This window comes from Talpa occidentalis, unplaced genomic scaffold (genome assembly GCF_014898055.3).
Source record: "Talpa occidentalis isolate TD23 unplaced genomic scaffold, MPIMG_talOcc4v2.1 talOcc4.9, whole genome shotgun sequence".
Classification (NCBI taxonomy): Eukaryota; Metazoa; Chordata; class Mammalia; order Eulipotyphla; family Talpidae; genus Talpa; species Talpa occidentalis.
The window spans coordinates 7,626,684-7,648,683 of record NW_023605305.1 but is presented as its reverse complement, the minus strand read 5'-3'; the positions used below and the strand labels follow the sequence as shown (position 1 = coordinate 7,648,683).

General features: G+C 54.3%; 1 protein-coding gene across 5 annotated transcripts in view; it reads right to left on the bottom strand.

The window, feature by feature from the left end:
- The window catches only part of KAZN (kazrin, periplakin interacting protein), a 353,192-nt gene that overhangs the window by 111,094 nt on the left and 220,098 nt on the right, over nucleotides 1-22,000 (bottom strand). The window contains exon 1 of one of the 5 annotated variants that reach the window (XM_037498869.1): nucleotides 6,706-6,919. The exons of 3 other annotated variants lie outside the window; for them this stretch is intronic. In XM_037498869.1, the coding sequence (XP_037354766.1) occupies nucleotides 6,706-6,919 (214 nt within the window). Of the gene's footprint in view, nucleotides 1-6,705; nucleotides 6,920-22,000 lie in introns of those variants that run through there. One more of the 5 variants, XM_037498868.2, reaches the window with a different exon arrangement.

Sequence of the window (22,000 nt, the reverse complement as noted above, 5' to 3'; positions counted from 1 at the left end):
GTGACAGCTGCCAAGAGGAAACAGACAAGCTGCTCACCCCAACACGCCTGTCCCCAGCACGACATCTGGGCCAACATCCCGTGGGGCGGGGGAGGCAGCCAGGAAGAGCAGCCCCACCCGTGGGGTTGGCATCAGGTCTAAAGAATCTGGGGAACCGAAGAAGAGAGTGTGGTCTCCTGAGTCCCCTCAGCACCAGCCCAGGGCGGGGCAAAGACAAAGCTGCCTTGGACAGGCCTGTGGGGCACATGTGCCTTTTCGAATAAACTCCAAGAACGTGTGCCCAGAGGGTCGAGGCGAGGGCAGGATTGGATTTGAAAGAGAAAAATGAGATTTAACTAGAATGTCCGTGGACCTGCTGTCCAGCCGGAGGGTGGGAAAAGAGGCTACTGAGGATGATTCCAGGACGCAGCGAGTGTGCCAACCAGAGCGTACATGGTCCCTCGTCTCTCCCTCTATAATGAACCCAATCCAGAAAGGCACGCAGCAGAGGTCTCAAAGTCTGGTCCACGGATGCCCTGTATCAAGGATCTCGCGAGGTACCTGATAAAAACCCAGAGGTGCCTGACACCTGGCTTCTAGCACGCACCCCGGGCCACTGTCACCCCCCAAATGTGAGACTCCCTTTCAGGCTCAGCAGGATTTAAGGGAATGATGCAAAGGGAAGGCACACATGCGCCTTCGAGAGTTTTTACACTGACCCTGGAAGCGACCCCATCATACATATTGAACATCATGGTCCCTTTGTCACTCTGGGCCTCAGTTTCCTTACTTTGTAAAGGGAGTGAACAGACCCCATCCTTAGGGCTAAGGCTCCCCCTCCGGGTTCTGCACTCGAGGTTCCAAAGGGCCAGAGTCTGGCCTCCAGTCACAGTCAGCTGGCCCCTTTGGGTGCTGGCTGGGGCCGAGGGGTGGAGCTGCGCCTCCAGTTGCAGAGGGAGCCTTCAAGGCCCCTGGGCCCCGGCTCCCAGCTACCCCTGGCTGATTGGAAGCCAGTGTGCCAAAGATGCCAGGGGGAAAACTCCCAGGCTCCCAGCACTGCAGCCTCTGCTCTGTGCCCTGGTGGCCCAGGGGGAATTTCTCAGCTGAAGAAAATCACAGGCGAGAAGCAATGGTCCTGGGGCAGGCAGCGTGGTGGCCTGGCCAGCCCCTTACTCCCCCTGGATAACTATCTCCCCTGCAAGATGGGGCGGGGGTGCCAGCTGCCTTACAGGGGCGGGGAGATCCACAGAAGAGGTAACAAAGCTCTTGGCTCCCAGGCAGCCCTCAGCCAACGATTCCTCTGTTAAGAGGACCTCACTGCAACTGAATTATATAACCACGACTCACAGATACATAGATGCCCGGGGTGCACAGGGCTTCAAAGTTAGGAGAGCACTGGCAAGGCTGGCTGTGAGGTGAGGGAATAAGGTACAGGAACTAGCAGCTGTTGTTTTCACGTCTCTCCAAGCCCCCAGGGAGAGCTTTCCGAAGCTTCAGTACAATTAAAAGGTGCTGAACACGTTCAATGCCTATGATAAAGTTACAGCCCAAACTAGTTGGGAGCCCGGGCCAGCCTCCAAATCCCAGCAGCAACAAAGCAACAAAAGACTGTCAGCACCTGCAGCTTGGCCACCAGGTGGGTGTTGCCCAAGAGGTGCCCAAAGCCAAGCACCGAGGTCCAGGGTGCACAGAGAGGGTCGCCACCCCTGAACCCATCAGCTCCCCTTCTTCTAAGCCCAGAACAGCATCACCCAGTTCAGGAGCTGGGGCACCATTGCCAACCACCTACCGTTCACAAGTTTCTGGCTGTGAATTTCTCCCAAAGTGGGGGCGGCTGCAGGGCTTGTTGGACTCATGTCGCTGGGGAAGGGCATCGAGACACTGTCACCATCAGCGTCTTCTAACTGGCCCCTCTTGAAGGCGTCCAAACAGCAGACCAGCGAAAGTCTCAAGTCCCCACCTTCATGGTGGCTGCCACAGGGGGCACAGAAGGGGTGGTCCTTGGCAACAGGTGGCGACCCCGACTTCTCCCCTCTCCGACAGGCACTCATCGGACACGCTCAACGTGAAATGCATGTAAGGCGAGTACATTCATAAAAAATAGCTACACACACACCTGGTAACCACAGCTTGCGTCCTCTCTGGAGTATTATGACCTGTGACTCAGCAACCGCGGCATCCCCACGGCGCTGCCTGGGACAAGCTGGGCGCTATGTGGGGCGTGCTATCTGCCGGGGCTAAAACCTCAGCCTGTGCCAGGTGCCCCATCTTCCACTTTCATCAACTGGCCATGCCAGGGAGGGGAAGGCTGATCCAGGGTCTCGCATCTGCTCTCTTCCTTGAGCACATGCGCTCGTTGCTCTTGAGATGCTTTTTCCAATTGCGTTTCTGGGGTCCTGGCCAATCATCCAGATAACTCAACTGGTATATTACAGAGAACTTAAAGAGTGCATAATGATCCTTACAGAAATCTCCTGATGACCCCGGAGGCCAGCTAAGCAGCTAGGGGTCCTTCGGAATCAATCACCTGTCTCCTCAAATCCCAATATATCAAACTTCAAAAAAAAAAAAAACTAAATTTACACACACACATTCATTCAAGTTCTTTGGACTCTGGATAAACAGACACCCACCCACCTGACCATACAGATCGTGGCCCGACAACTCCACGATGGGTAACATGCTCCCATTTTATAGATGTGTAAACTGAGGCTCGGACACTGGGTAACTTCCCTGGGGACACATGGCTAGTAAGAACCAGAGCTGACACATTCAAACAGGGCATGTCTGATTCCAGGGCCGGGGCTCTGTACCCACAATGGGGGAGCTGCCCATCCTGGAGAAGGGCAGCTCAGTCACACAGGTGGAGGTGCTGGGCCCCCGGACACCTCCCAACGAAACTAATCTGCATTTACTTCAAGGCTAGTGACTTCACTCTGGATTGTCCAGGGCAGCCAAGTCCTCCAAGGTCCCTGTCCCACAAGGAAGCTCACACTAAATCTTCAGAGGCCTTGCAGGTAGCTCTCTAAGGGCATTAGTTCCTACTTGGAGATTTACTGTCCCCCCCACCCCTACCCCTCCAGGCAGAAATCACTTCCAGAAGGGACACCTCAAAGCCAGGCTACTACTGAAATGGCTAAAGGCACAAAGATAAGCACATGCTTGAATTGCTTGAAACAAGGGATGTCAAAGAGAGGACAAATCTCCTTTCTTGGAAAGATAAAAATGTCAACAAAACACAAACCTGAAACTGAATGTAGGTCTCCTGTCTCGGCATCTGTGCAAGGTCTTCCCACCCTGCTTTGGAGCCCACAGTCTGGGATTGGATGCCAGCTGTGTGATCTTGGGGAAGTTACTAAACTTCTCTGAGCACCAGCCTCACCATCTGTGGATGGGATTAACAACTGCACATTCTCTCATTCCACCCCTTCCCCAGGTACTGGAGGACTGACGAGATTAGGCATGGCCTTTGGTCAGTACCATGGCTGGCTCCGGTGCTGCGCTGGGAGTCAGGACAGGACAGAAAGATGCCCAAGAGCCCTGGTCCCCTTCTTCAGGGACATGATGTGGGGGAGCAGAGCAGGAGAAGGGAGGCCTGCACATGATTAAAGGGAAGACAGAGGGCATGAACAGCTCCAGGAGACTTTGGCAACTGGGGGTCAGAGGAAAACTTAGGGGGCTGTGGTGCCTGCCCATGGAGGCAGGTAGGGTTCAGATATGGACAGAGAAGCTGTCCAGTCTACAAAGACACTCATTTACCAGCTACTCTTAACAAAATGACTTGGTTCCTTTAGCTGATGGGAGAACCACCCTCTTGCCTCAAGGACTTAGCACCCATATGCCTTGCTTCATCCACGAGGGTATTCTCGCTGACCCTCCCCCCACCCATACCAAATAGCACCTGCCTGCCCCACTAACCCCTCACCTGGCTTCATCCTTCTGCAAAGCATTCACCATCCCCTGACACATCCTGTGCAGATTTGCCTACTGGAAATCTCCTCCCACCAAACAGAAGCTCCATGGAAACCAGGGCCGCGGTTGTCTGGTTTGCTGCCATGTCCCTGGCAGCTACAACAGTGCCTGGCAGGAGCAGAGATTCAAGAAATGCAATGGAACGCATGGACAGCCCAGAATAGCATCATTCACACTCTCAGCCCAAGAACCCTCAGCGCTACCTGGTTCACTCTGGAATGATGCACCCCCCCCCCCATGAGACAGGGTGTTTCCATGGTACCAATAAGGAAACTGAGTTAGAGTACCTCAAGGTCAAATAGATTGGAGGTAGACCGAAAACCATTCCATTGCTGCGCCTTCTGCTCTTGACCCAGCCCTGGATTCCCCTCCCCTGGACATGGCTACACCCTGGAGGCCTGGGCTGCCCCCGGCCCAGGGCCGGTCGCCCTGCTGATCCAAGGACGCCCGGCACGAGCAACACCAGGGTGTCCAGGTCTCGATTCCACCACACCTCTGAGCGCCAACCCCAGACCCCCATCATCTACCAGGGCAACTCTTTCAGCTCCCCTGACTGAGTGTCACATTCAGCAGGGGACCAAGGTGCTAGGATTCTGGGACAAGTCATCTCACCACCCTACTAAAATGTTATTTCAGCAGTAATTTCAGAGTGTGGTTCTAAGTCCAAAAAATTCCTATTTCCTCCCAGAAGACCAGCCCTCCCAACAGCCAGAGACCATGAATGCTGTCCTGGGAAAGTTCTCACAAATAGCATTCGGTGGTTCTAGGAGCGACATATAAGAGGAGGGACATGGGAGGTGGGGTCGAGAGCAGGCAAAACTTTCTGGCTTAGCTGCCGGCTGGATCCTGCCTCATGCAGGCGATGCCTGGGGCAAAGGAGAACTCTGTCAAAGGGACACGCCTCCAGGGCAACCAGAATACCCTCCCCCGCCAAACGCACCCGCATTTCTTGGCTACACCAGGTCATTGGGATATTGTTGTTATGAACACACAAATGCAGCCCATATAGACACAAAGTAAACAACTCTATCTCCACCCAGCCATCTCCCACACATGTTTACTACATAATAACAACTTCCACACACAAGTCAGCCTTGGCTCACTTAGGTATGTTACAGACAAAACAAATGTCATCTTGACACAGTTCAGGTGGGGAGAGATGAGCAGATAGCACAATGGGGAGCCCAGTCAATGGCCACTGACCCCGCCCCTAGAGGGAAACGAACACTCATTAACCATCCCCTGCAAAGAGGTCAAGTGCTTTGCAGGCATCAGCTACTGAGTGTCCAAATAGCCACTGGCCCTCACTATCTTCCCTCTGCAGACAGAGTGCAGGCAAGCAAGCCAGGGCCTCCGTGCTCCCATTTGCTTGTTCTAGGCGCCTATGCTGTTCCCTGCTTTACAATATAGGTGTAAAGTTATAGGGAGGAGGTGGATCTGGTGGCAGCTGGCTGAGCCCCCAGGCCAAGGATCCAGGAGCTCCAGCTCCTTCTGGAGCTCAGTGTCCTTCTAGCCCCTTGGTGACCCAAGGCCTCCGGCTACTCCAGGGGTCCCCCAGCAGTTCAGCTAACAAGAGCTGGGGGCCTGGCCAGTCCAGCTTCCATGGCTGGAACTACAACCCCCAGAATTCCGTCTCCTAGGGAGACGACACAGGCAGACTGGAATTAAGGGGGCTTTCTGCTGAGTTTTTCTCCCAGGGAAGACATAATTGTTAGGTAAATAAGCCTGGTATTTCTGGTTGGTAGGCTGGCTGCCTGGGTGCAGCATTCTGGTGAATTCCAGCACCATGAAGGGCTCAGGGCAGAGAACCTGGAGCAAATCAATTAACCTCTGGCCCTTTTGTCCCCATCTTCAGGGAGATAACAATGCCTCGCTGCTAGTGATAAGATTTAAGTAGACACTGCACGCAAGTTACTGGAACACGGCTAAGTGTTCAAGGTATAATAAACCTGGTACTGGGCCCTCCTCGCCAGTTTCCTGGAAAAAGTACTTAAACTTCAACCCGATGACAGATCCTTTCTTCTGACCCCAGAGTCAAGGGGAAGTAGGGGTTCCTGGGGACCCCAAGCCCCGCTCCCACCCCCCACCCCCGACCTAACCGGGCTACTGGGGAGGCTGGCCACTGAGACTAGAACAAAATGCAAAGGGCGCACCCACTGGGAACAGGTTAACCCTAAAACGTTGCCTCTGTTTGGGGCGAATGAGCCCATAATGCGGGGTTAAACCCGGCACCGTGTCTGGCCGCCCCAAGTCCTCCCGCTGCGCCAGAAGTTCAAGTGCACCGGCCGCGGCTCCCGCAGACGCCAGGCAGCGCCGGGCCCCGGGAGGGGCGGCGGGGAAGCCTCGCTCTGCGCGCCACTGGGCTCCGGGGGCTCAGGAGCGGCCGCAGGGGGCCGCCCCAACTCCGCGCGGGGCTGACCCCCGGCCCACGACGCCCCGAAAGGGCGCGGCGGGCCGGGCCGGGAGCTGGAGCTCCAGGCGCCGCGCGACTCACAGCGCGGGAGGCTCGGCCGGCCGCCCGGGGGCCGCCCTCGGGGGAGCGCCCGGGGCCAGAGACCCCTGCACCCCGCGTGGCCCCGCACCCCGCCCCGCACCCCGCTCCGCGCGCGGCGAGAACTTTGCCACCCGCGGCGCCGCGACCCCGGCGGGGAGCGCCCCGCGCGCCGGCCCCGAGGCCGCCCGGGCTGCGCCCCCCGCGCCCCGCCCCCCCCGCGCCCCGCGCCCCCGCGCCCCCCGCGCCCCGCGCGCACCTACCCGGCTGGACGCGGTCGCCATCCGCTGGCGCCGAGGGGGCCCCGGCGCGGGGCCGCTCGCCCAGCCCCGCGGGGTCCGCCCCCGGCTCGCAGGCGGCCGGCCCCGGGGGGCGCGTCGGCCCCGGCCCCGGCCCCGGCCCGCAGGAGGGCGCCGGCTCGCCCCGCGCCGCGAGCTGCCGCCCGCGCTCCGCGCTGCCCGCGTCGGCCGCCCGCATGCCGGGCCCGCGCCCGCGCCGCTCACTGCGCCCCGCGCCGCCGCCGCATCGGGGCCGCCGGTGCCGCCGCCGCCCGCCGGCCGCCCGCGCGCCGGCCCCGGGCTCTCCTCGGCCGGACCCGCCGTCCGCGGCCGCCGCGCGAGGAACCCGCCGCCGCGGCGCTCACGTGGGCGCGGCCCCCGCCCCGGCCCCGCCCCCCGCCTTCCGGGCTGGCGAGCGCCCGCCGCTCGCCCCGCCCCCGCCCCGCCCCCGGCCCCGCCTCCGCCGCGGCCCCGCCCCGGGCCAGGCCCCGCCCCGCCCTCGCCGCAGCCCCGCCCCGGACCAGGCCCCGCCCCCGGCCCCGCCCCCGCCCGTCGCGCCCAGAAGGGCCCTTGGCCTGCAGCTGCGCTGCTTCGTGCGCTGGGGTCCCGCCATCCGCGCGTCCCCAACACGGTCACTCCTGCAGAAACGGCGGGTGAGGAACATAACCAGTGCCCAGGAAGGCGCAGGACTGAACCCCGGTCCCCGAAAGTCCCGAGCGAGCGCGTCTAAGGGTCGTTGCCTGGCACCCCAGTTTGCACACGTCTCTAGTCTTCCGACACCCTCATGCCAACCCTGCTGAAGAGCCGAGGTCCAGTCAGGGGCCAGGGGAGGGCAGATAGGGGTGGGAGCCCTGGGCTTAGCTTTACTCACCTGTCCTGGCTGACTGCTTGTTATTTGAGTGGCTGTAACAGCTCCCGCGCTGGCCTGGCCGGCAGGAAGAAAATTGAGATGGTGCACACCCAGGAAGAGGCTGTGATCTAGGGGGGCCCTTGTGCCTGCACCTCACTTCCTGGACCCTCATTTTCCCCAGCTACAGAAAAGGGCATCCGTCATTTCCACCTTCCTTCAGCAGTGTTGCTTATGGACTGAAAAACTCCCCTCTTGGGGAGCCAGGACCGGTGAGGTGGTTCTCACCGAGGTGAGGACCTGGGCCACGGAGGTGGGGAAGGGGCCAGGTGCTAGTCCACCGAGCCTTTTAGGAGGTGCTGCCTTCACGGGTCTGCAAATGTCAACCCACCAGCTGGGGCGGGTGCTAGGCTGGCTGGCAGAGCTCACTGCAAAGTGAGTTTGCAGCTCTGCACCCCCTTTGATCTGGGGATTACGATTCTCTTTAGAAGGACTAATTATCTCCTGGAAGTCCCAGGAGGCAGGTCCAGTTTACCCCTCTTGTACACGTGGGGAACTGAGGTTATACAGCCAGGTGCGGTATCACACGTTCTTGCTGGCATCCCCAGCTTCCCTTTCTGGATAGCTTGCACCCCGGCCTTCCCAGACCTGGCCCTGTCACTTACAGCTCCCACTGGTCCAGGCCTGACCTCTGGGAATTTCTAGGTCATTGGCATCTAGGTCACGGTCATCTGGCTCTCCCACCAGTTGTGGGAACCAACTCACTCCTCCTCCATCCCCCATCAAGTCTCTAAAACTTTCCTGTCTGTGGCGGAGCCTCATCTCTCAGCAACCACTGTGGCCTGGCCCTCATCCATCATGGCCTCCTGGCTTCTGCCCTCCCCTACCTCTCCCTCACCTTCCAGTGACTAGGAACTGGACTGGCTGTGTCAGTCCACAGGGCTGCCTCGGACCCCACACCTCTGCCTGACCAGAATGTGACTGCCTAGGGGAGGGCTGGCTGGTGACACTCAATGTTAGTGGTGTCCCCAACTGGGGAAGAAAACTATCCACAGGGTTAAAGGGGCATGGAAACTGGAGGCGTTCCTAGTGACAAGAGACACTGGGAATCCCTGTATTTCTCTGCCTTTGCTAGGGTGACAAGGAGAACAGAACAAAAGAAAGATTGCTGAGAGCTGGCCTGGGAGGAGAAGCTGGGAATCCCCTTGCTGGATCCCAGATCTGGTCCAGGAATCTCATTTCAGAGCTCTCCAAGGACCCAGCCAGGGACAAGACGAGTGGCCTGGGCTGTGTGCGAACTGCCACCATCAGTTGACATTGCATTGCATCCTTTTTTTTTTTTTTAAAGATTTATTTATTTATTTATACAAGAACCAGCGTACAGACCAGATGTGCGGGAGGGTAAGAGGATTCACCAGAGACAGAGCGGGGAACAGAACAGGCAGACTGACGAAATACACTGCTGAGGGGAGCAGCGGGCGGCAGAAGTCAGCCACGCCATGTGGGACCCTCACCGGCCGGTCGGGATCGAACCCACGCTGCAGAGGCTGCAGACAGCTTCACGGCGCTGCGCTCAACCGCCTGCGCCACCAGGGGAGGCCCGACATTGCCTCCTTTGACTTATTCACCCTTTGCATGTTAGGCACGCAGGGAGACTCTTGCTTCCACAAAGAAACATGCTCTCTCCCATAGTTCTTGGGGTACATGAAACTCTTGGCAACCTTCTATTTTCCCACTTAAAGATGCTCACTTTCCTCCTCAATCCATGACAGCAGCACAAGCACGAATAGGGAGCACTCGCTACTTGGATTCAGTGCCGGGGGCCTTTAGGGAGCGGTGGGGACAGTGGCAGAGGAGAGGCTGCCTTGCCTGGTAGATGGGCAGAAAGAACATTGTGATGCGGGAATGTGGCTCTAATATAGTTGGAGCTTCTATTTTTTTTTTTTTTTAGAGCCACTAGGAATATGGATTTTTATGTGAAATCTAATTTTGAAATGTTGACAACTCCTTAAAACTGAAGGAGAAGAAGAGAGAGGAGAGAGAAAGGAAGAAGAGAAAAACGGACTACGAAATAAACATGTAAAAATATCTAGAAGTTTCTGTTTAGTCCACTGGCACCAGTGCTCATTTCATTGGTCGCCTCTGCAGCTCTTCAGAAGTCTGCATGGGATTTCTATGGGCGTTTCAATAGTCCAAGTCATTCTCAAGCCCACAGCCCTGGGGAATTTCCACCGCTCTCTTATTCAGCTAAGTTTGGCCTGACTGACTCTGTGTGTGTGTGTGTGTGTGTGTGTGTGTGTGTGTGTTTTCCCCACACTCAGAACTAGGATTCCCAAGCTAGTTGGGCCCACCTTCACAGATTTCTGGGGGTTCTCAGACAGCCCATGTCTCCCCTTTCCAGGACCCCGCCCCATCTCCCTGCTTATATCTCTGCCAGCAGGTAAGCCTCTGGTAGCAATGGCAGCCTAGAGTTTTCCAGAAAAGCATCTGCCTTGGGTGGGAGATGTGTTTTTGATTGAAAAGTCCTGGGCCCAGGAAAGGTTTCTGCTTCGTTCTGCAACAGGCATCTAGGAGCGGAGGTGAAAACCCGTGTCACAGGGTAACTTCATCAAGGGTAACACCAGGTGGGTTTTGGAGACTCCAAGTCAGGGCCAGTTCCTTAGCATGCATCCTTGTATCTGCCCAGAGCTCAAAGTTCAGCAGGACACCCGCCCCGGTTAACGCTCTGCTGTTGTAGACTTGAGAGTCTTAATTGTGTTTGAACTAGGGGCCTCACATGTTCATTTTGTATCAGGACCTGCAAATTATGTGGTTGGTCGTACTTCCAGAAGATCTTCCCAGCGTCCCTGGGGGAAGCTGGGAATTGATGTTGGAGACAGCTGGGCCTGGGATCTGGCTCACTCTGTCCTTCTCCAGGGTACGCTGGTGGTGGCCTCTGCAGGGCAGCAGGATTTGGGGGTGGGGAACAGCAGCCAGAACTGTCCCCAGACCTCCAGACAGCTCATTAAAGACAGAGGCAAAGTGGGAATAGGGTGAGGGGATGGGTGGTCAGGCCAGAGGGCAGGGAAGCTGCTCTGGTTCTGAACTCTGAGGCCAGACAGTGTCCCCATGACCCTGACCCCAGGTTGACAGGGCGCCACCAAAGAAAACACAAAGGAGGCCAGAGACAGGGAGCCGAGGGGTCAGTCCCCACTCACAGTGTCCCCTCATTCCCAGGGGAGCTTCCTTTAGATCAGAGGACAGAACTGCCTAGATATATTTGATTGAAGGAACAAAACCCAGAAAGCTCATGTTAGAAGACCCCCACTTTATTTGACATCTGTTTGAAGCTGAATAGCTGAGTCCCCAGGAATTTTTCAGGTATTTTATTTCTTGGCTGTCTTTAATGTTTGTAGAAGAGGTTTCACTGAGCTCCCCAACCAGTACTCACTGGAGCTCCAAATACCTGGAGCTGAGATAAGCCAGCACCTCTGGTTGCCAGGAAAAGGCACAGTTTTATCCAGAACAGCCTTGCAAACTCAGGCCAGCTGCTCCTGAGAGTCTGAGAACTTTGCAGTGATCCAGGTCCCCCCAACTCACGTGAGATCATGTGGGTAGGAGTAGCCAGGGGGGCTTTCTGCCTGTGCATCTGGGCACCCTCACAGCAAAAGCAAAGAAAGGGCTGGCTCAGCAGAGGTGTGAAGGGTTTTTCCAGCTCTGCCCACTACACTTGAGTTGGCCTCTATTCTCCTTCCTGTGGCTGTGTTTTGTGTGTGTTGCTGGTGGTGATAGCAATGTCAGTTACCTATTGCTGCGTAACAAATCACCCCAGAACTAAGAGGCTTGAAACAACCAGCTCTTATTTTCTCAGTTTCTGTGGGTCAGGAATTCAGGCAGAGCTCAGGTGGGGCGCCTCTGCTCAGCCCCTCTCAAGTGCCTCAGGCAACGTAAGACTCAGCCTGGGCAGGATCAACTCCTGAGGTCACTCTGCTGACTCCTGGCCTGAGTCAGCTCCTCGTGGGGTGGGGTGCTGTGCTCCGACCTCAGTTCCTCATTGGCTATTGGCCCAAGGCTGCTCTCAAGTTTTGCCATAGAGCTACAGAGCTACACAAAACAGCAGCTTGCTTCCCCCAGAGGACTCTGGGAAGAGCAAGAGAACACGACACAGGAAGAAGCCACTGTCTCCTGGTAACCTAATCTCAGAAATGGCATCCTTTGTCTTTTCCCCATTCTATGCATTAAAACAAGTCACTGGGGCCCACCCATTCTGGATGGGTGGGGGAGGGAACCAGGAAGATGTGAACAGCAGGAAGTGGTGTCCCAGACATCTGCCCACCCAAAAGGCTGAGGACACAGAGAGCCTCAAGTCCTGCCTCTGACCTTCATAAGTGTGTGATTAGAGTAGTTTTGGCTAATCAGTTTCCTCGTCTGTAAGATGGACAGGATCGTGGCCACTGCCTGACGGGGGTTTCAGTGACAAGAGGCCTCTGTGGAGCCTTGAAGGGCACCTGGCACAGGTAAACTCTCAAAAAATGCACTTGAGGGACACTGCTAGAGGAGGCTGAGTGACAGGCCCAGAAAAGCTGTACCTGGTATCCCCATGGAGACTGAGGTCTTCCATCTATTCTTGGGAGCTCTGAAGTGACTCTGGCCAGGGGTGGGGATGGTGCTGATCTCCCCTCGACTGTCCCAGTAGGACTCGGGACACAGGTGCAGTAGGGAAGATTAGGCTGGGATTTTTCTTCCAAACAGACTTAGACTTTTTCCCTTGGGGGACAGAGGATTTTGACCTGGATCCATCCTGCCATCTGTCCTGGTGAGCCCTTCCTGGCTGGAGACTTTTATGGGCCTGTCACACGCTTACCCCTACACTTTGACATCTTCCTGGGGCCCCAAACGATCCTGATCCCCGCTGGGGTCTTCCAAAGGACCTGGCCTGGAGGCAGAAGCTTAGCAGAGTCCTCTGACAGAGCCACGCATTAAAGCATTTTCACAGTGCAGCTGGCCTCTGTGCTCCACCAGTCCAATTGTCTGGGGTCCCAAGTTAGATTCTCAGCTGCAACAAAAGAATAAAGTCCTTCCTTATCCTTCAGGTCAAGCAAGAAGGTTTCTGCAGGAAGTTAAAATGTTGCAGCTTACTCAGAATAAAACAATAATGTCAAAAACACAGGGTTTATAAGAATAACACTGGCAAACATTTACATAGCTTCTGTTCTAAAAACTGCACATCTCCATTTAATCCATTCAAGGACCCTAAGAGTACCTTGGATCACCCCCACTTTACACAGACAGAAACAGACACAGAGTAGTCAAGTTACTCACCCAAAGACACACAGCCAATGGGTGATGTGGGCAGGAGTCATGTTAGCACACATAATCGGGCTACGCAGTCCGTGCTGATAACCATGGTGCTACCATGGCAACCGGTGTCATTGACTGAGCCCCACAGATTGTCCTTTCTAGCTCATTCAACCCCCTGAACCACCTTATCCCCAAGTCCCAGATGAGAAAACGGAGGTTTAGGGAGACAAAGGGACTTTTCCAAAGGTTGGTGAATGCAGGGTTGGGAGCCTAGCCCTCAGCAGTGAGGGGAGACCTTTAGGGAAATGCATCCCACTTCAGGGAGACAGGGAATGCCTGCCTGTGGGCTGGGGTGGAGAAGTCAAGCCCCCCTTGTTAGCTCCTGAAGGTGGGACTGAGGAAAGCACTGGACAGGAAGAGGCTTCTGCTGCCCCCGGTGGCCACTCGCGGTACTTCCCATATCCCAACTGGGGGCCCTTCACCCCTGGATTGGCCACATCTGGGAACCAGACCTCTAGCCCAGCAGACCCTGTATCTCTGCTGCCTTCCTCCATGTGATGCAAGAGACACAGAGGGTCCTGGATCCGTGAGTGCCCGTGATGAGCAGTTACTGTTTACTAAGCACTTCTGCCTCTGTGCCAGTGCTTCTTACTAAAACAATTTAATTTACCACGGCAGAGATGGAATCACTGCTGTCAAAGATTATTAGTAATAATGAATTTTGCACATATTAGCTTATGTTAATCCCCACAACTCTAAGTATTACCACTATCCTCATTTTATCGACGAGGAGACCAAGGTACAGAGAGGTTAAGCAGGTGGCTCAAAGTCACACAGCCTCAGGGCCAGTTCTATACCATGACATGCAGACAGTGGATCCAGATTCAGATGCAGGCAGTTCTGGCTCCAGAGCCTGATCTCTTACCTACTATCCCATTATTGTTTATAATCATCATCATCATTTGGATTTCACAGTTGAAGAAACCGAGGCTTACAGAGGGGATAGGATTTAGCTAAGACTACATAGTTGCTAAGTTTAGTCCTTCCACCAAGTCTGTCTTCATTTATTCATTCATCGACTCAACAAATACTGACTGTGCACTAGCCACATGCCAGCACTGTGCTGGGCTCTGGAGAGACACCCCGGGGCCGCCCAGCCCGCTCCGGGACCTGCAGGGTGCCAGCATGCTTCCAAGAGGGCCCGAGGCAGGCCGCCGAGAACACTGGAAATTCTGCCCAAGAGAAACTCTATTGCCAGCTCTGCTCTGCCAGCTGTGCTCCTTCACCCTCGTCCTCGAGCCAGGGAGCACCAGGACTTTAGCTCATCCCCCCCCATCTCTGATGCTCCTCCGTCCCCTAGGCCCACCAGGGACATGAAAATACACCTCATCGGCCTGGGAGAGGCCACGAGAGGGCCTGCGGCACCAACCCTGCTCTCTCGCTCCCCCAGCTGCCCTTTTCTTATTAGTAAAGTTGGCAAGTCCCCGTCCTCATGGCTCCGCTCCCACTCCTGTGAAATGGAACAAGAATCCTTGCCCTCCCCGCCCCCCAAGACTGTTCTGTGAGGAGCAGAGGTGGGAGAGCCATGCAGCTGCAGAGTCCGACAGACAAACAGATAGCTGGACTTCGACACCTGTTCAGTGAAGGAGCCATTTGTTATTTCATTTGGGCCCATGTCCCCGATACTGTGGGGCTGGACAACAGGAGCCCCAGTGAGCAAGAAGCTCTCAGTCCACTTGGCTGTTAGGATGACAGAAGAGAGCTGGTGGCAGATCTATGACTGATGATGACATAGGACCTTGATTGTAACTCTCTGTGCCATGCATACCTTATCCCTGGGGCTGTGATGAGATTCTGCCACCTGCTTCCCTAAGGGAACAAAATGATCCCAAAGACCAGGCTAGTGAACCACTTGAGATTCTTGCCAAGTGAGCCCTGAGGCCAAGATGCTGACCCGTCCTGTCCCTTTAAGGCTTAAAGTGCCCACCTCTTCCAGAGCGCCTCCGCTCTCACTGTGGCTACAAGCAAGTTGAAGCCACGCTAAGAATCCCGTCCAGAAGTCTGAGCCTTTCGTGTACAGACCGCTGAGCTACTTGCAAATAGTAATTAGGCGTCTCAACAATGAGGTGGTTTAGTTATTCAAAGACAAAGCTGACTTTAACTTCTGGAAAAAAATAACCAACAGAGGTCCAGAGAGGTTCAGACGCTTGCCCAGCGGCACACAGTAAACCGTATCCTCCAGCCATGGATCGTCAAGTGTGGCCCCCGCACCAGCTGCACCAGCATCATCCTTGAGCATTTATGAGAAACGGAAATGCTCAGCCCCACCCTTGACCTCAGTGGCGTGCAGGCCAACGGTTATGGGCTTCCACTGCCCCTCCAGGGGACCCTGATGCTGACAAAGTTGAGGCCACTGAGCACCTAGAGGAAGGGCTGCTGGGCCCTGCTGCCCTTCTGAGTGGGGAGGAGAGAGGCAGTGGAGCACAGCAAGGTCACTTTCTCTGTGGCCGTGGCGTCATAGTTACATAACTGCCCCTCCCCCGCCCTGATGGCTTTCTGCGCCCAGAGTCCAAACTCCAGGGCCCTCCTTTGTCAGGAGGCCACCTGCCTGGACTCCAGAAAGCCTGTCTGCACATGCCTGAGGCTGCTGCTTTCCCATAATTACGGGCTTTACCTGCCTGCCCGCCCACCAGAACTCGGGCCCCACAGCCAGAGCGTACTGGCTCCTCCATCTCCTAAGGCAGAATGAGCATGGCCCCCTATCACCACCCCGCAAGCAGACCAGGGGGGCCATGGCTGCACGGGCCCCCAGCAAAGCTGGAACCGGACCTGACTGTGCCCAGCTGCCCCAGTATGGGCCAGGCCCAGGAAGAAGGCAGAGCATCCGCACTGGGCCATCAGGAATTAACCTTAGGCCCTGGAGTTCGGGTTTCTCAGGGCAGAAATCTGCAATGGTCCTGAGTCCCAAGGGAACTAATTAGATTTGCTCTAAATTCTTCTTTTCCCAGAATTGTCCTTTAAATATCTTTGGAACTGATTTCAGGAGGCAGAAACGTAGGAAGCAATGGCATCTCCCCCTCGAAGTTTCTCATTAAAACAAACAAGCAAAAATGTGTTTTGCTAAATGTGAAAGAAGCTGCATTCCTTTTATTTTGAAAGACCTGACCTTTGAAGGGGGAATGTTACTCCCCAAGGGGGGTGGAGAGGGAGGGCAGGGGAAGGCCACTCAGGGATTCCTGGGGTGAAGCTCCACAGACTGCTGGGTGGGCCTAATCCCACCGCCCTGGTAAATTCAAGGCAGGGGTGGGGTCCAAACTTGATGAGTTCTCTGGGGCAGGCTCCAGCCAGCACACACGGGAACCTGTGGATCGATGGAAAGATGGGGGCTTGAGCTCTGGGCTTCCAGTTGCTAAACGTTACATGCTCCTTCATTTCGCTAAGAAAACTGTCCCAGTGATGGTTATTAATAACAGTTCCTGGCCTCCCTGGTGGCGCAGGGGTTAAAGACACAGCGCTATAAAGCTATCGCCTGCCACTGCAGCATGAGTTCCATCCCCGGCCAGGGAGCTACCCACATGGCGCAGCAGACCTCTCCTGTCTCACCCGCTGCTCCCCTCAGCAGTGTGTTTCAGTCAATCCACCTATTCTGTTCCCCACTCTGTCTCTGGTGAATCCTCTCACCACCTCCCCACCACCCCTTGGCCTATACCCCAGTTCTTGTGTGCATAAATAAATAAATCTTTTATAAAAATAAAACAATACCTACCATTCCCTGTGACCTGCGGTACAGGCCCCTATGGGCATCCTGTCACCAAACCCCTCCTCGGCCTGGTAGGGGGAGTGCTGTTATTATACCCTTTTTAAAGCAGGGTAAACTGAGGGTTCGAGAAGAGAAATGAGGTGACAAATTGGTGGCCCTAGAGCCAAAAATGGCCTGTTAATGTGTTTTCTTTTCCTAGTATTCCACTTAAAAATATTTAAAAACTGGTTGCCAACATTTTAAAAGTTAGGATCATTTACAGCGAAAATTAAAATCAGATATTTAGCCTTATTTTGGGACAATCAGGAAGACTGGGAATAGAGGGCCCCCCATTCCATCCCACATGGGAACACGGTGTTCCCCATTCTGGCTCCCGCCCCCGTGTAAGTGACCGGCCTGGGCTCCAGTCATGGGGTTTCAGCCACTAGTCTAGGCCTCAGCTAATAAGAAGCAAAGTCATCTCTTCATGCAGATCCATCCATCCCTCCTCCTGTCTGTCTCCTACATCTCCCCAGTGCTCATGCCCAGGAGAGCTCCATGTGGTGGACCAGAGGAGCACTGGTCCGCGAGTCAGGAGATGCAGGTATTTTTTTTCTCTTGGCTTGGTGACCTTGGTGGACCCCTTTCCCTCCCTCAGTTTCCCCATCCTTATCATTAGGAGGTTGGATAAAAAGATCTTCCAGACCCTCTTCACTCCCATCAGCCTAACAAGGCCCCTTGAAGTCAGAGTCCACTGGAAAAGTGAGGGGCTGCAGACAGGCCAGGTGTAGGCTGGCTCACCTGAGCATCCCTGTGGCCGTGAGCACCCCCCAGCAGGGAGCAGTCTCTCATTCAGCTTTGCATCAGCACCAGCAAGGGCAATGGGTGACCCTTGCCAAGGACAAGAGGGCGGGCACCATCCAGAGTGGTGTCTGGTTGGCATGGCCTCATGGCAAGGGAAAGAGTCCATCAGGGCTGACCCAGATCTTGCTGCTCTGAATACAGGATGCCTGAGCTGAGAGGTGGAGTCAGCTTGCCTCTGCTCAGGTCAGTCTGGGCAGGAATGCCCACCAGGGACAGGGCAAGCCAGCTACTCTTTCAAGTTCCAGGAGCAGAGAGCATGCATTCTACTTCCTTTCTCTTTCTTCAGCTGGCGCATATTCCATGGAGGAAGAAACTAAAGCCCAGAGAGGGGGAGTAATTGCCTGAGGTCACACAGCAAATCAACACCAGGCTGAGCTCAGGCTTCTTGACCCCATTCCTGGGGTCTTTCCCATAGCCTTTCTGCTTAGGGGATTTAGAACCTTCCAACTTCTTGGAATTGGGTCTCAGGAAGGGGTTAAAGTTGGACCTTGTGGGCATTTGTGTGGTTCAGAGGTGAAATGTAGGCTTGTGCAGGGTGCCTAAGAGAAAGAGTGTGGACCTGCGGCTCAGGGCGGCTGCAGCTTCTAGGATGGATGCTTCGTCTCCGGGAAAGGTTGCAAAACTGGTGTCTGACAGCCCACACTTGGCTCACACTCAGATTTTGTTTCTCTCAATGTTTTTCAAAAATTCATATTAGTTGCCAACATTAAGAGCCAGGGGATTTCACATAAAAGCCAGGATTTCTGGCTTCTCTCTGAAACTCAAGATCTGGCAAAAAATAACTCCCCCCCCCCCACCAGCAACAAAAGGCAGGACCCTCTCACTCACCAACCCAGCCTTGTCCGCGGCCCCTTCTGCATCTAGTTTTGGGCTTTTGAACCCTGCTGTTCAGACTCCCCAGACTGAGGTCACCCATGTCTCATCCTGGCTATCAATGGTTCTTAATCTGGGGGCAATTTTGATCCCCAGGGACATTTGGAGACATTTTTGCTTGTCATAAGTTGGTAGAGGGGTTGCCCCTTGCTATAGTGCACAGGGCAGTCCCCGCAAGGAAGGAGGATCTGGCCCCAAATGTCAGCAGTGCTGAGGTTGAGAAGCCCTGGGCTAAATCAAGAAACACCAGAGCCCCAGGCCCGGAGCATGATCCAGAAGTTGGGGCAAGATATGCAAAGACACCCTGGCCAGGGCAGACCTAGCAGCGCTGCGCACCAAGTCCTTTTCTGTAATTGCCAAGGACCCGGATCTCTGACTTGAGGTTCTGCAGGATGAACAGGTATCGTGAGAATCACTCGTGATTCAAGACCAGAAAAATGTTAGAATGGGCGGAGTAGCCGACAGGAGACCCACAGGCCACAGAAATCCCAGAGCTGATTTGGGGGCCAGGGACTAACTGGCTCGATTGATGCCAGGACCAGGCATTCCCTCACCACGCATGTATTAGGCACCAGATGCATACTGAGCATCACCTTAAACAAAGTGGGAGAAAGCAATGATGAGCAGAACAAGCTTTAGGTGTTTGGGAGGTGGCCAGGTGAGGACGGGGTACCACTCCAGCCAAGGCTATTTGCAGACGCTTCAGTGTTGGGGTATAATTTGGCCCCGGCTTCGAAAGGTACACTTAGGATAGGCAGAAAGAAGGGAGGGTGGCCTTCTAGGCAGGGAAAACAACCCAGGCAAAGGTGTGGCAGGAATAACAGACCCACAAACAAAGGACATGATGTTGAAGAAGGAGATTGTGGGCAGAATGTTGGGGTCTCTAGTCAAACCAAGGGGGGTGAGAGAGCAGAGTGGGGTGGGGGATCCTGGTACAGACAGTGGAATTTGGATAACCACGTGACACTGGAGAAGAACTTAAATGCTCAACCTCACTTTTCTCATCTAGTCAATGGGCATAATAAAAAGTAACAGCATCGTGTGCACAGATTTATGCTGCATCTGGGCGCTGAACTCCAGGTGATTACATAATCCCCATGGTGACTCTACACCCCACTGGTATCTCCATCTTAGAGAAGTGGAGACTTTGAGATGTGAGTTCTGCCACTAAGTCATGAAGGTAGCCTGGCCCCATCAGATAGCTGTTCTGCTATTCCGCCTCTCTAGAACTTTCTCAGCAGGTTGTCCTTAAGAATTAGTGGGTGGAGGAGGAAGCAGCTGAGTTCCCAGCACACTGGTGACACATCAATTTGAGCTGAAGCTCAGGTCAATGGAGCAAAGTCCAGTTCACAGCCAAATGAAAACAGGGTGCCGGGGATGTTCTGCAGGGGCACCTCAGTTCTGGCAGAGGTGGGGAGACAGGAAGGGTGCCCTTCACTCAGGGGAGAATCGGCGCAGACAAGCTGTTGAAAATGCATGTCCCACTTGCAGTTGGTGAGTGAATCTGGGACTGGCCCTTCAAGAGCCACTATCCCTGCCTCCCCCACACCCACCCCAATATCTTTAACTTCTCCATGACTTAGCTCATTCCATCTCCACAGCCTGGAATGTTCTCCTTTTTACCTCCATTAAACCCCTTCCTTTTATCCCCTTTCATCCCTTCCAACTCAGCTCTGAGGATACTTCCTCCCCAAGCGGTTCAGGACATGCCCAGGCAAAGCAATCCCCCCCTGGCAATGTATCCAGAGCATTTTCTCAGACTCAGTTGGCACTCTTAGGGCACCAGGGCATCGCCCCACTGTGCTGCTCAGCCTTTACCTTGCATATGGGGTCTCCTGGGATCTTGTTCACAATGCAGATTCTGGGTGGAGGTTGAAATTCTGCTTTTTTAAGGACAAACTCCCTGGAGTTGCTTATGCTGTCGGTGCCAGGTGCCGAGTGCCAGGCTGAGTCATAAGCTCGGAGGGCTTCCTGGGGGCCATTTCTTTGGTGGATCCTGGAGTGTGGGGGAGGGGAGGGTGTGGCCCCATCAACAGGAGAATCACCAAATTGAATATTTCAACTTCCCCACATCTCTCTTCAGAGACACCCTCCCACCCCAGGACTGCAGACCAGGGGGGGCTCCATAACTGAGGGCAGCCTGGGGTGATTTCATTGTCACCAGCTTTCAGTGATGACGCATTCAGGGTCTCCAGCTTATCTTTGAAAAATATATGAACTTGTTGGGGGCACAGTTGTTGGGGGAACAGTATGTCCTGGATGAAGTCTACCCACTAATGTTTTACAGAGACTCCACCCCCATCTCCATGCCAAAGAGATCCCACGTGCTGAGGACTACAACTCCCATCACGCCATGACTCTGCCATGGCTCTTGACTTCTTGAAGGGGGGATTGCTGGGAATTAAGGGGGGGGGTGGTTAAGCAGCTGTGCTTGATAGAAAGGGAGGACATGTGGGCTGGAAGGGGCTTGGTTTCGCCTGCCTTCAGCATGGACCTGGGGTTCAGCTCAGACAGCATTACCAGTAAAACATATTGACCAATCTCTTTCTTCCTTTCTCTCTGCTCCCCCTCTTTTCGTTGCTCTTACAAAAAAACAACCGTTTATTAACTTTTTGTGTGTGCCTCCCCTTGGTTCTTGTGTTGAGTTTTTTTAAATGTGGGTGAGGACCCACACCCAGGCCATCCCTTTCCCCTTTGGGGTTGCCCCGTAACAAGCTCACTAGTGAGAGTGAAAACAATGATTTTTAATTTTAAGAGTGACTTGCATGTTTCAACTGATGACTTCTGCTTTTTAAAAACATCATTTTTACAAATGAGATTGACAAAAATACAGCCATGTCCCCTTAACTTTTTCAATTTGTGAGGCAGAAAGGAAAGGACTAGACAGTGAATCTGGGACTCCAGTTCAGCCGGAGGCACTGGCCCAGAGTCATCCCCCACATGCCAGGACTTGCTTCTTCCTTTTCTGCTCCCCATCCCCAGCTTTACCAAGAGATCATGGACATAGAACTTGGTGTAAACTCAAGGTACAGGATGTGATAATTTGATGCAAATATATATTGTGAAATGTTTACCACAATAAGGGTGGTGAACCCCTCCTTCACCTCACATAATTGCCACTCTGATTCTGTAGGTGAGATGTTCAAGGTCTATTCTCATTCAAGGCCAGCTTTCAGGTGTAGACCCACTATGGGTCACTATAGTCACCATGCTGTAGGCTAGAGCCCAGAGATTATTTTGCTTATGACTGGAAGTTTATGCCTTTTGCCAGCATCTCCTCATTTCCCACATTCCTTAGTCCCTGAGTAACCACCAGTGCTACTGTGAATTGTGTATTTTTTTTAAAAACAACTATTTTTTTTTAAGATTGATTTATTCATGCATACAAGAACAGGGTGCAGGCCAGATGTGTGGGAGGGTGGGAAGATTCACCAGAGACAGAGTGGGGAACAGAATAGGCAGATTAACTGAAATACACTGCTTGGGGAGCAGCGGGTGAGACAGGAGAGGTCTGCCACGCCATGTGGGTGTCCTCCCTGGCCAGGCGGGAATCGAACCAGTGCTGCAGAGGCTGCAGACAGCTTCATAGCGCTGCGCTCAACTGCCTGCGCCACCAGAGGAGGCCTTATAATTTTTTTCTTTTTAAAGATTCTGTATATAGTAATACCATATGGTAT